Source organism: Monopterus albus, unplaced genomic scaffold (genome assembly GCF_001952655.1).
Source record: "Monopterus albus unplaced genomic scaffold, M_albus_1.0 scaffold225.1, whole genome shotgun sequence".
NCBI lineage: Eukaryota > Metazoa > Chordata > Actinopteri > Synbranchiformes > Synbranchidae > Monopterus > Monopterus albus.
Genome location: NW_018128105.1, coordinates 175,316 through 188,657, shown reverse-complemented (window position 1 = coordinate 188,657; position 13,342 = coordinate 175,316). Strand labels below are relative to the sequence as shown.

Genomic DNA, 13,342 nt, shown 5'->3' with positions numbered 1-13,342 from the left:
AATGCTCCAGCCACAAAGCAGGGACAAGAAAGCGAAGCGCGGGCACAACAGAAACAAACACAAGCGCCTTTAAATGTCCTCTTGTTCCACGCTTTTTTGCAGCACATCAGACACGTCTACTACTCTACAATGGGGACTAAAGACGCCATTTAAGACAGGACACGGATGCTGATGTTACACAATGGGAACACGCCGTCACCAACCTTTGTCATCACAGAGCTGTGATGTGAGGTCGTAGCGGTGATTTGTCCTCCTGTAGGGCTCCCGGCCAGCCGGATGCCTGTCCCTCCGTTCTCCTGTCCTTCGATCCTCTTCTTCCTTTCTCTTCTATTTTATTTTTCCTCCGCTCTTTCTCAACTAGTTTTGTCTGGTGTCGGTGCCGTTTGGCGACTGTTTCGGTGTCGCAGTCAGTGAGGTACCCGACCTGCTCCCCGTCTGTCAACGGAGGATCCGAGCGACTCGTGAAGCAAAACGGGCGACGGTTGCCCCCCACCCCCTACCACCACCGACTCTCTCTCTCTCTCTCTCTCTCTCTCTCTCTCTCTCTCTCCCTCTCTCCAGCAGCCAATGCGTGCGTCTTTGTGCCTGTGATGAGGACGCACGCAGGCACACAGTATGCACATATGGTCTTCATGCACACACACCGGCACACGTTAATGCGCATGGACAGTCCTAACGGAATCTCACCCATGTGTGCCCATACAGTCATACTTCTATAACAGGTCGGGGACTTGAAGTGTAGGATAAGTCCCATGTTCTTTATTAGTTGCCAGCTGTTTCTTCCCTTTGCATTCTGCTTTAACCTGAAGTCCCTTGACACAACAATGAAGGTGATTTCAATGTGAACTGGGACTTGATTGCAGGCTGATATATAAATTGACAGCCTTAGAATTGTTAGGCCACAGGGAAACCCAGGAGTGGGGCCTCCCTCATGCATTATTTGCATATTTTTTCCTAACAGAGAACGGTGTGGTATTGTAGATTGCCTTGGTTTGTGCACAGTTTCTATGCACATGCAAATTGTCTTCTGATCTGATGCTCCTATCAGCAGAACAAATCGTAGTTTTTTGATGTGAACCCCCTTTGGTTTAGACACAAAACCCACAAAGTTTGGCAAACGAACTGGATAAGGATAATCACCTTTATTTGGCCAGGTATGTTACACACAAGGAATTTGTTTCCCGTACAGAACCGATGGCAGCCATCTGCAGCGCCAACTCACATCGATGGCTCTAACCATCGGGGACAACTTGGGGGTTCAGTGTCTTGCCCAATGACACTTGGACATGTGGACTGTAGGCACCTTGATTCAAACTTCCAACCCTCTGGTTGGGAGATGACTGCTCTACCCACTGAACCACAGTTGCCCACTGCTTTGTTACCTGTGGCTGTCATGATTACAGTAATAAACACTTGGGAACAACCACAGTCATAAAAGAAACCAACACTGAGTGCTGGTACAAACAAACACTGACCTTTCCTGTGGCCACGTCTGACATTTAGCTGACCCATCTGTCCACCTTGGCCTCTTCTCCAAACTTTGTGTTTCTGTAAAACCATCACGTTTTCCTCCCTTGTGGAACAAGAGTCATACTTGGCCACTGCAGATCTTTGCCACTTGCTGAAACAACTGATGAGGACAGTCCTTTGAAAACAGTCAGGGTCAGTCTTGGTTTAAGGCTGTAACTGAAAGCTACATTTCCATCTTGGAGCATAAAAAGATGTGGGCAGGGAGGCTGGGTGGGTCTAATGCAAAGGTGATTTTAGTTGCATTATGGTAAATGTAGGAATCTTACAGTCATAATCTTTTGGTCTTTTCAGCTTCAGTTGTGGCCTTTCTCTTCTTTTTTTATCTGTCTCTTATTAGTCCCCAGACTGTATGGAAGTAAAACATTGAAGTTAGAATGCTCTTTTAAAGGTTTCATGCAAAGGCACCCTGGTTGCCCAAGGGTCTAGGGCACTCACTATGTTATCCAACCTTGAACCTTTGTTGCTTGTAATCTCCCATAACACCGGCTCCATTTCACAGCTTCAGAGGTTGCAGCTTGCATGCAACCCAGCTAAATTGATTTTGTTTTATTCCTCCAAGAATATCCTCGAGTATTAGAGACTTGTGTGCATTTCAGTATATTGGCTATGGTAGATTAATTTGATCTTTTTTGTGTGTTAGTTGTGTATTATTTCTGAAGTGGGTCATAGTGAGTCAATCCTACTCAGAGCAAATTTTAAAAGAATTTATTTTATGGTCATTTTATTTTCCTTTTTGTTATATGTTTCTTGCACAGTTCCTTACAGAATAATGATGAGTGGTAGCCTACTTAAAAGGCCATTTTTAGCTGGTGACCTCCATGTGCCGGCTGGCTTTTACTTCCTATTAAATCTCTCTAATTTTTCATGCTATATTGTATCCACTAGTAATTTCCAGCGGGGCTTAAGATTCATGCTGCTTCATCACAGACAGATTGAGTAATGATCTGGACTCAGGGGTGTAATGATTTAATGAGTTATTGTGTTTGCTCCCCACACTGCAGTGTAGTGCCTCCTCCATACTGGGTCGATATTCCAGGAGGGCACAGTAGACTTTGATTAGGCAATGCTGTCTCTTCTTCCTAATGATGCTCTCCATGATGAGCTGTAGAGTTTGCCCATAGCCTGTTAAACACCCCGCTGGCATTGTAATTCATTGCATTCATGGTGTTAAGATTGTTTGTGGGTCAGCAATAATGCATGACACCTCGGTGCTGAATGGACGGTATTTGTCTAAGGAGCTGTTTTCTGATTTATTGAGCACTTTCTCTTGTTTCTTCTCCTGCTTTTTTCTGGACTGTGGTTGATTTGATTGGACAGATGTTCACAAAAATTTTGTCAGTTATCTAATTTCCAATTTACTAAACAAATATTTATCCATTCTCACAGAGTGCTCTTAGTTGTTCATTGCTCCTAAAAATGGCAGCAGTAATATTTTATGATTCACAACATTACCCTTCCCTATAATTGCTTTTATTGATTTCATCCACACAAGAATTAGACCAATAAGAAATGAGCAAAAGTGTAGGAGTGATTGCACACTCATGGGTTATTCTCAGTCATGTGTGGGTTATATATTTACAGTATATGTGCTGTCTACAAGATGAGTTTCATTATTTTTAGAGGTGTCTTCTGATTGTTTTTCGAAACCAAAGGCTGTTCTCTGGATTTTGATTTAAAAGCCTCTTGTGTGCTGAGATTGACAAAATCCTGCAATCCATCACTTTCCAGTGATGGATTGCTCTTGCCTTTAGTATTTTTTCTAAAGACTGAAAACAAGTACACCCAGAATAAAGTCACAGACCATGTATTTTTACAAACATGAATCCCTGTGTGTCCGCAAGACACCATGCCCTGACCGCGCTTGGCTTCACCTTCCATTTGAGCTGTCAGGGTGTAATCAGAAGTCATGGAGAGCTCTCTGGCTGGGCTGTGGCATCGCTCTGGCCTCTGTTGGGTCCCACACACCGCTAACAGGCTCCACTACTCCTTTCAGGAGCTGAATAATTCAGCATGAGGTGTCACAAGTAAAAGCACAGCGAGGTTCAGCGGTTGGATTCTGTAAAATGTGTGCAGCACCGTTTTGGATTGTGCCTGAAAAAGAAGCATATCATCTCTGGGCATGATTCATCTTTTTACATGACTTTTTCCCATTTCAAGAAATGGGCTTTGTGTGTCTGCACACACATTTGGTTGGGGACTGAAGGTAAATGTGCAGATGGTGGTGAGAATCCAGTATGTACTGGTCCAAAGTGCCGAAAATGTGGATAGTATGGTTGTGTAAGCCTCAGAGTTAAACTCCAACAACATTTTGGTATGTTTCAGAGCCTGTTAAGCCTCTGTGGCACTGATACATCTTCTCCTTTAGCCTCTCTGTCTCTTGAATGTGCTACAAAGGTCAGAAATGTGGGTGCAGGTGATGATTCTGACATCTGATCTATGAATTTGCAGAAAAACTTGGATATGAATTCATCTGTAGGTGGTGAGATTACTAATGCCCCTCTCACTGCTCTACCTAAAAGGACTGGGGGCTGCCGCAAAATACCACAGCAGAGTATTAACAAGACAAACCATCTCATACATCCCTGCGTTGGCTTACGGTTATTGTTCAAATGAACAAAACAATCCCACCATAAGATCTATTTAGCTATTAAGAAGCTTTCGATTGAATCGTGAGCTTCTGATTCTGTGCTGAAGCTAAAAACAATCATCATCAAACTTAACTAACTAATCAATTTGCAATCAGCTTTGACTGTTTTCCTTGTTAGCACATGTGTAGTGTATGTGCTTCTCTATGTAGGCCATTGTAGCTTGCGTTTTCCTTGTTAGCACATGTGTAGTGTATGTGCTTCTCTGTGTAGGCCATTGTAGGTTGCTTCTGTAAGATATTACCCAGTTCTTCTAACCAGGAACTCAAAGAGACGAGGCGGACCACTTGGATATATAAAAAATAACCGTGCTGGTTTATTCAAAGGATCACAGGTAAAATTAACATTACACATCCAGGCATCTTCCACCCCAAAACCTGCGTGCAGGCAGCATGGAGGATAAAAGACCCTGAACCCTCATGCCTATACAATTTTATCCCTTGGTTGGGCTAGCCCATGCTACACAGGAACGTCAACCGTGACGTCACCTGATATGCCAGCTTCACAGCTGACCGTAGCAGTAGTCAAAACATGGAGAGAATCAATGTGTGTGTGAGTGTGGTGTGTATCTAAAAACATACAGGACATTCAGGGACATGTCCGAACAGTAAGCCTCAGAAGATATTATGATTAAGATTACGGCTGAACATACAGTATCATGCTACTAACAATATTCATCCTGCCTGAGTAAGAAATTACCTAACACTTCATTATTCTAATTTTGGCAGCTTTGCTTCCTTGCATTGGTCACTGAAACAAGAGCTGCTTATCTTTCTTGAAGTTTTTAGAATGAGAATATACCAGACTCCAGGTCAGTGCTAACAGGAGGAGTAGAGCAGGGATAGTGCCTCATTTAGTTCAGATACAGCCTCTACTGTTCCACACAGGGCTGTCAGCACTTCCTGTCAGCCCTGCCCTATCCGAACACACGGACACCTCTTTGTCAACTTCTTTCTTGGGCTGTCTTTTCTCATTTTCTTCAGCCTTCCTTTTGTCTCTTCTTCCTCTGTTCCATTTGTTCCATCCATCATTTTCTTCTCCTCCATACTCCTTACTCTCTTTCTCACTTTGCTATAGACAGGGTTCGAGTAGCGATTAGGTGTTACACCACTTTCTAGCTCTGTACGTATATTTGCTTGTTAATGAGATCCCCCTCCCTTAGGCTCAGGTGTCACTGCAGGTCTCCCTCCTTGTCTGTGGCTGGAGAGCTCACTGCTGAGGATCAACATAATAAAGACAAAGGGTTTAGATAGCTTCCTATACACTGAATAAATTCATAACCCATGTGGGTGGTGTGTGTGAAGACTGGGAAGAAAGGATCGCTCAGCACACAAATGAAAGGCAGTGCTTATGTGGTTTTCAGGCCAGTGTTCATCCCTCTCAAAGCCCGTGGTCATATTACTGAGGTCAAAGGTCAAAGCCAATGATCCGCCACATATGGAAGGGGCTGTGCTCCAGCTGAGCTGCCACTCAGCTTTCTTCGGTGTAAAACATTGGCCCGTTGGTGTTGGTTTGATGTAATGACCACCATGTTTCTGGATCACCACACATGGTAGATGAATGAATGTGTGTCACTCTTAACTTACCTCACATTTAGCTGGATGAGGTTTTATTTAGAAGCTTTTATTTTAGACTTGCGGCCCAGATTTTACACCACACCGTGGTCATCTGCTGTCTCCTGCTGCTTATCTGTATTATAAAAAAAAGATGCCAAGAGGTATGATGTATACACACACACTGGTCTCTCTAGCCTCCAAAAACCTGGGCAGCAGTCATCAGAGTAGTGGTGGTCTCCCATACTGAGCATGGAGTTTTAATCTGCATTTTGACAATCTATACACATTATGAAGGCTGCTACACACTGGAGGATGCAATCATCATTAAGCCTACAACCTTCATGGTGATGTAATATCAACCATACATGACAATCATCTGTGTCCCCTCCTCCCCTGGTCTGACCCTGATAAAACCATTAAAGGTAGTTTCTGCATGGTCTGCTCTAGTAGATGCTTGTCTTTTCATCAAAGTAGTGCTTTGCATATTTTGGCCCATTTGTAAGCCTGATTTACATTACTGATGAGTTATAACTTTAATGGATTTTTACAACCCTAACGCAGCACTCACCCTTAAAAAATTTGAAACGGGATTGTTAGGATGATGATTTTGGTCACATTAGAGATGTGGTCATTCTGAGGCACCTTAATAACAATAAACTAAATTAATAAATTTATTTATCCTTTGTTTTACCAGGGAATCCTAACTGAGATTAAAAATCTCTTTTACAAAGTCTCCTTGTTATGGTTTGTGGATTAGCTTCCTGTTTGGTGCTTTTATTTTGGTTAGACTTCCTGTTCTTTGTCCCCACACCTGTCCCAGCTTTACTCCGGTCTGCAATCACCACTCATGTTCACCTGTCCCTCACTATCCTCTTCTCTCTTGTGTATATATTCTCCTCCTTTCCCGCAGCCTCTTGCTGGTTCATTCTGCTTGCCATGTCTGTTCATGACACCCTGCCTGTTCACGTAAGCCTTGAATCTGTTTCATGTTTGTCCCTGTCCTGGTTTAGTTTGGTTTGTTTCTTAGATATGTCACTAGTTCTTTGGCTATTTTCTCCAGTTTGGCTTTTTACTCAGGTCCCTGACCAAACTGCTTAGTTTAGCCCTTTGGTATCCCTTGTTTCTTGTCATCAGGTTGAGCCCTTGTATTTTTTTTCCCTTTGGTCTTTCGTCCTGTATTATTTATTAAATGTTCTACTTGAACCTTCCCTTGCCTCGTGTGTCTGCATATTTGGGTCCTACCTAGCCAGTAATCCTTAACAGTCCTGGCCAAGACAACATGTAGAATAACCATTTGGGTTTTTTGCATGAAGATCATGTCTTAATTTTTCAAATATTTTAACTACAAAATATGTTCCTGTTTGGTTCCTTGTCAAATTCTTATTTGGCTTTTAAAAAACTAAACCTCTTTTGATACTACAGGGGGAGCAGTGTAGGACAGCAATAGGCACAGATTTAAAGAGTTTAAAATAGGAACATTTAGAAGTGTGTGTGTGTGTATATTAAATTAAAATAACAAATTACACGTACAGTGCTGTAAACTAGTGGTGCAATACGGTCTCAAGTGAAGTGACATAGTAATGTTTTAATAGCAAGATCAGCAAAGTATACTGTATATGAAGCTGGTGATATAAACTACACCAAAATAGTGTTAAGTATTGGTATGTAATATTTAATATAAATATAAAAGGCCATAGTATAACGGTACAAAATACACCAATATAATATAAAATATAGTATTAATTAAAAGGAGTTACTTGATTTTAAGTAACAGAATTGTGCACTTTTTCGCCACCGAGAATGTCACACGTTTCTCAAATGATCTAATACAGCCGAAGGTAAAGATGTTTGTCCGCCGAAGATAAAAAATAAATGACTTGCAGTGGCAGGTAAGTGACACCTGGTGGCGGTAACGTGCAGCACCGTCACTGTGACCCCACAAACATGGCGGCGCCCATCAGTAGCAGAGCATAGATGTGGTCAGCAAGTACAGTCGTTTCGTTTCCGTTTCTGAAAGTGTTATCTATTTAATTCAGTTGTCAGCTGCCAGGCGGCGACGTGCTGGGTCATAATGGACACACAGAGGCCAACCAAGGTTTGACGTTGTTTTTGTCACGCCTTAAGTTCATGTTGTGCGGAGTGACAATTTTAGTGCTAATAATAAATCGTCAAAACAATGTCTTGAATTCTGCTCCTGGCTAAAATGATAAACTCCAGTACTACCCTGCGCAGTTACTTAACTGTCCAGGTTTAGCTACATGCTGCAGATACAGATGTAAAGTTTATAAATGCCTGCTATTAGCTACAGGTGTTTGGTGTACATTTTCCCTTCCACAGTTGGAGTTTGCAGTGCAGATGACATGTGAGCGATGCGCAAATAAAGTCAGAGCTGCGTTGGAGGGTAAACCAGGTGTGTTCATGTCTGCCCATTGTTCACACATTCAAGTTGCAGTATAAATGTTTTTCATGACTCCATTATGTCCTGTTCCTTAGTAAGTCAAGTTTTATTTGCACATTTGTAGCACTTTGCATGTAATGTTTTACATTAAAATGCATGTAACTAATCTGTAGAAAAGAATGCAATAAACAAAACATCTAAGATCCAAATAAGTTCTACAGACGTCATATGGATTATGCTACATTTTACATAAACCCCAGTTTATTTCCTGATATTCTCCTAAACTCTGTCTGGGAAAGAACTGTCTCATTTGTACTAGTTGTAGGTAAAAAAGTGAAAAGTTGATATACCTACAGATATTTCTAAATGCTAGGCTAGCACAACCTTGGGACAACCTGACAATGTCCATTGGTTCTAATGTAATTGCAGGAGTGAAGTCTGTCAGTATTGATGTCGGTAAAGAGCAGGTGTTGGTGGAATCTGCTCTGACCAGTGCAGAGGTGCAGACTCTGATAGAAAGCACTGGACGCAGGGCTGTGCTGAAAGGCTTCGGAGGGTCGGAGCAAGGTGAGAAACAATAGGCTGGATGTCGGATCTAAAGGCTCTATTCTATTATAAAGCCACGTCCGGTTCTTTCAACCAGGAACTCAGAGAGACGAAGCGGACCACTTGAGTATATAAAAAAATATAACCGTGCTGGTTTATTCAAAGGATCACAGGCAAAATTAACATTACACGTCCAGGCATCTTCCACCCCCAAAACTGCGTGCAGGCAGCCCGGAAGATGAAAAAGACCCCAAACCTAATACCCTATACAATTTTAATCACTTCGTTGGGCTAGCCCCATCCTATACGGGCAACGTCAAACCGTGACGTCACCTGATATGCCAGCTTGGCAGCTGACCAGAGCAGTAGTCAAAACATGGAGAAAATTCAAGTGCGTGGCTGTTGATTAGTGGTGTGCATCTAAAAACATACAGGACATTCAGGGGCCCACATATGCAGCCTGCAGAACTCATGACAATGAACTAAGCATTTAACAGCCTGAGCTAGACATCCTGTCTACACTAACATTTTTTAATACAACAGATCTCTAATCAATATCTATCTAACTAAGAAATTACCTAACAGATCTCAGCACCTTTTAATACCGACCGAAATGTGTTCTCAGCACTGTCCAGTACCAAAAGTCTGGTCAGATTTCTAGGCTTGTTGACTTGAGTTATAAAGCAGATATTTTCGGATTTAAAACCAAAATTTCCTATTTAGTTAGACAAAGGTTTTGTATGGTGGTTGTTTTAGAACAAATTTAACATTTCAGAACATTGGCTGCTTTTGTAGATAGGATTAAAATGGTAACTGGTCCTTGTATTTATACATTCAGCTCAGTTTCTCACTTAAAAAAACTTATCAGAAACAATCTGATCGCTGGCCGTTGTTCCAGGTGCATTTATGATGCCTCCATACTCTGTAAACTGAAATTGCAAACTGAATTGTGTGCCAGTCAGATGTAAACACAAGTGTGATCACAGTGTACACATTGACAGACCTGGTTTCAGCAGTGGCCATGCTGTCTGGTCCGGGAACAGTCCAGGGGGTGGTGCGTTTCCTGCAGCTGGCTGAGGAGCGCTGCCTGATCGATGGCACCATTGATGGGCTGGAGCCTGGACCCCACGGCCTCCATGTCCACACCTTAGGGGACCTCACGCTAGGCTGCCTCAGGTAGGATCACAAAGTGACAGGATGGGCATCCATGTTTCTCTGTTGGAGTCAAGAAGTTTTATATTTACCCACAGTTAAATGTATAAAATTACACTGCCAACTAATTTATTACACATTTTATATGTGACTAATTTCAGTGTCTTTCTCCAGTTGTGGAGAGCACTTTAACCCCTTTGGAAGACAACATGGCGGTCCAGGGGACTCTGAAAGGGTACAGTCTATGTAACTTCATATTGTTCATTTTTATAAATTTGGATCCTACTTGCTTTGTGATGATCAGCTGTGCCAGAACATTTTGATGTAAGAGGCTCAAGGAGCAAAACAAAGTAAATCAAAGACTCAAAAATTCTGACAATCCCTCAAGAGATGTAAAACTTCAACACAAGCCAAATAGAAGATGTGATATCCCCCAGGTTTGTCCCTTCAGGGGCCATTTTGAGCAGCTCTGTTCCAGGTGTGAAATGTTCAAGCAAGTGTTTGGAAGAGCTGCTGTAACTGAGGCGGTGTTTTCTGGCTTGTGTGCTGTATAAACCTTGTTTATTCACTGTGTCTTGTAGAATTCTAACATGCAGTCTTGTTGTTCAGCATGTAGGTGATCTGGGAAATATTGTTGCTGGACCAGATGGCAGAGCCTCATTTAGACTAGAAGACAGCCAACTAAAGGTAACATGCACACAGTTATATCTGGCACTGGTAGTAAGCCATGTAACTACAGTATACTGAGAGAAATGAAGATTTAGGAAGCAAAGATGTTTCTTGAAACCACGCTGCAGGTTTGGGACGTGATTGGCCGATCGCTGGTAGTGGATACGGAGGAGGACGACCTGGGTCGAGGGGGTCACATTCTTTCCAAACAAACTGGAAACTCAGGGGAAAGGTAGGTCAGCAGCAGAATGGATAAGCTGGCAGGCATCTGGGAATAACTGATTACAGACGGGCAGTGTTAGCTGTAGCCGCTGAGAGGCGTTGAACCAGCACTGGTGACTTTGGAGGCTGCGGTTTGTGCTGATGTTTCAGACTGCACAAGGTGTTTATGTAATATGGTCTGTCTCTGCTCAGTTTAGCTTCTCAATGTATTTTTTTGTGTATATACTGATGTAATACTGGGGTTCCAGAGCAGCAAATTTGGAATCTTCTCAAGTGACACCTACTGTTTGCATGATGTCCATGACTAAAAGCTATAATTGTAATTTGACCAAAGTGTTTAAATGGACCTTGAGTTGGGATTGTTTTGTGAAAGTAATTCCAACATACTTTCATATGGTTATATATATGTAACTATGCATTATAAAATATTTTATGAAGCATTTGTCAAGTAATGAGACTGATTTTGAGTTATATATATGTGTATTGTTGCAAAAAGTCTTCATTTTTCTCTCCACTTCTGTCCTTTGCAGGCTGGCCTGTGGGATCATTGCAAGGTCTGCAAGCCTTTTCCAGAATCCCAAACAGATTTGTACCTGCGACGGGGTCACACTCTGGGAGGAGAGAGACAGGCCGATAGCCGGGAAAGGCCGAAGCAAGGCTGACACGGACACGCCATCAGCACACCTCTGAACCTGGGACACAGCAGTCAGAGAAACAAGAGCATCAGACAGAAAATGGGAGGACATTTGTTGACACGGGGTCAGAGGGGGAGTGCTGAAGAGTACATTTCCAGACAAAACAAATAATTGCCTAATTTTCTATGCGATAAAATCAAATGTCCTTGCAGCTGCAGTGTGTCTGTGAGGGTTTTAAATGCACTAAAATAGATTAAAACAGGCAAGGGGAAAGACACCACTGATTACCTGCATGTCTGTTAATGCTGTTATGTTTGACACGGCTAAATCGTCACAGTCTGAATTGATGCGCTTGTAAGATCTAGGATATCCATTTTGTGCTACTAGGAGAAATGGTCTGGTTTGCTATGAAAGTTAATTATGCTAGTCTTGATAAAACAGTAATAGTTAAATGGCACCACTAACATCCTGCTACTTTTACATGCTACTTGACTGATTCCTGACCCGGGGGGGCTTGTACACAGTTGGATATGTGGAACCATTGTGGGGTAGCTAATCATTTAGAAAAATGATTTACTAAATCTACATAAGTTTAAAAGTTGTTTGATGATTGTTTATCACAATAACCTCCACCCAGATCAGGTGAAACACCAGGTGTTGAGTCGAGTAGAGTGTAAGAAGTAATAAATGACTGAATGACTTGCCAAACCAAGGGGTGGTAGTGTGAATACAAGAGACCCAAATGTAGTGGGGAGAAAGAGACTGAGCTGAAACATGGATAACTTAACCTGCTGTTAAGAGTGTGTAGCAAGTTATGCATTGTGTTTTTCAAACTGAGCATCTGTCTTCTCACTGTAATAAGACTAATGCAGGGCTGCAAATAAGGATTGTTTATCATGTTGGTTCATATGTTGCTTTAAAAACGTACTCTTAAAACGACCATTAACTAATAAAAATGCCCTTTACAGTTTCCCAGGACCAAATGGCTTTAATGTCTGTGTAAATCCCAGATCTATTCAGTTTGCAGTCATAAAAGAGAGAAAGGAGGGACCTTGACATTTAACAGGCTGAGACCAGAGTATTACATGGGTATATTTGGTTAATAAATATTGCACTTTTAACTCCTCTGTGTCATTTGTTTTCACAGCACCCAATGAGCTCGAACTGAATTGTCGCACTTGTTGCTTGTCCCTTTGGCGCAGGACCCCGTGGCTCTGAAGGTAGCGTTTATTCTTGTAGTGGCTCTAATAAATTAAACGGGCATGTACAGGCTTCGTGTACGTGTACTGTGTGTTTCTGAGGTATTTCGTGGGTCGTTTTGTGAGGGTTCAGCATCCTCCGGGTGCAGCAGCTGCAGCAGCCCTCCCCCTCTGCAGCCTCTTCAGCAGTATGCCCGACGTTCAAACGGAAGCAGGCGCTACCATTTTGAATTACAGCACCGCCTAGGTAAGATGGTAGATCCTTTTATTTAATCGTTTTAATGCGGCATTATTCTCCCCTAAGCCGCACGGGAGGTAATTAATTCGTCTTAAAGTTGAGCTGCTCCCTACGGGTATGTTATGGCGACAGGCTACGAGGCCGTTGTTGTTGCACGCGGATCGCTCGGTGTTACACTGTTTTCACTCCTGTGCGGAAAAAAATGTACTTCTCTGTTGTTCCATTGCATGGCTCAACCACTGAGGCTGTTACTGTGTCAAATAGTGTGTGTTTATACTCCTCGGCGCCTCTTATAGTGTCTAATAAGTGTTTTTAATTCTTATCTCCGTGGCGCTTGTTTTGCTTTGGCGAAAACCAAGAAGCATCGTCATTCACTTTTTTCTACAGCAGTCGTGGACTGAGCCGTCCGACGTGTCGAGCCCACCTGACTGAACAGTTGTCTTCCAGACATTTTTCTGCTTGTAAACGACTCTAGCAGCGAAAATGTGTTGATTCCACATCCTGCTGCGTCATCAGAAACCAGCTTCTCCCCCCCCCCCCCCCGCTCTATAA

At 42.5% G+C, this 13,342-nt stretch overlaps 3 protein-coding genes across 5 annotated transcripts in view; 2 read left to right on the top strand and 1 right to left on the bottom strand.

Annotated features, from left to right (window-relative positions):
* The window catches only part of gal3st3 (galactose-3-O-sulfotransferase 3), a 27,943-nt gene extending 27,438 nt beyond the window's left edge, over positions 1–505 (bottom strand). For both annotated transcript variants that reach the window (XM_020619744.1, XM_020619745.1), the window contains exon 1: positions 204–505. The gene's annotated coding sequence lies outside the window, so the exon portion shown is untranslated. The remainder of the gene's footprint in view (positions 1–203) is intronic.
* A 6,121-nt stretch (positions 506–6,626) lies between these two features.
* Positions 6,627–11,620, top strand: ccs (copper chaperone for superoxide dismutase). 2 transcript variants are annotated; one of them, XM_020619677.1, is made up of 9 exons: positions 6,627–6,697; positions 7,768–7,826; positions 8,069–8,141; positions 8,559–8,696; positions 9,677–9,851; positions 10,002–10,062; positions 10,437–10,514; positions 10,625–10,728; positions 11,249–11,620. In XM_020619677.1, the coding sequence occupies exons 2-9, from the start codon at positions 7,803–7,805 to the stop codon at positions 11,406–11,408; spliced, it is 813 nt and encodes a 270-aa protein (XP_020475333.1). In that variant the 5' UTR covers positions 6,627–6,697; positions 7,768–7,802; the 3' UTR covers positions 11,409–11,620. The 2 variants fall into 2 exon arrangements, with proteins under 2 accessions (XP_020475333.1, XP_020475332.1); XM_020619676.1 differs by lacking the exon at positions 7,768–7,826 and having other exon boundaries at positions 6,634–6,697.
* Positions 11,621–12,586: 966 nt separating this feature from the next.
* LOC109971430 (RNA-binding protein 4B) overlaps positions 12,587–13,342 on the top strand; it is a 5,796-nt gene continuing 5,040 nt past the window's right edge. Inside the window, 1 exon segment of the mRNA XM_074527677.1 lies at positions 12,587–12,799. The gene's annotated coding sequence lies outside the window, so the exon portion shown is untranslated.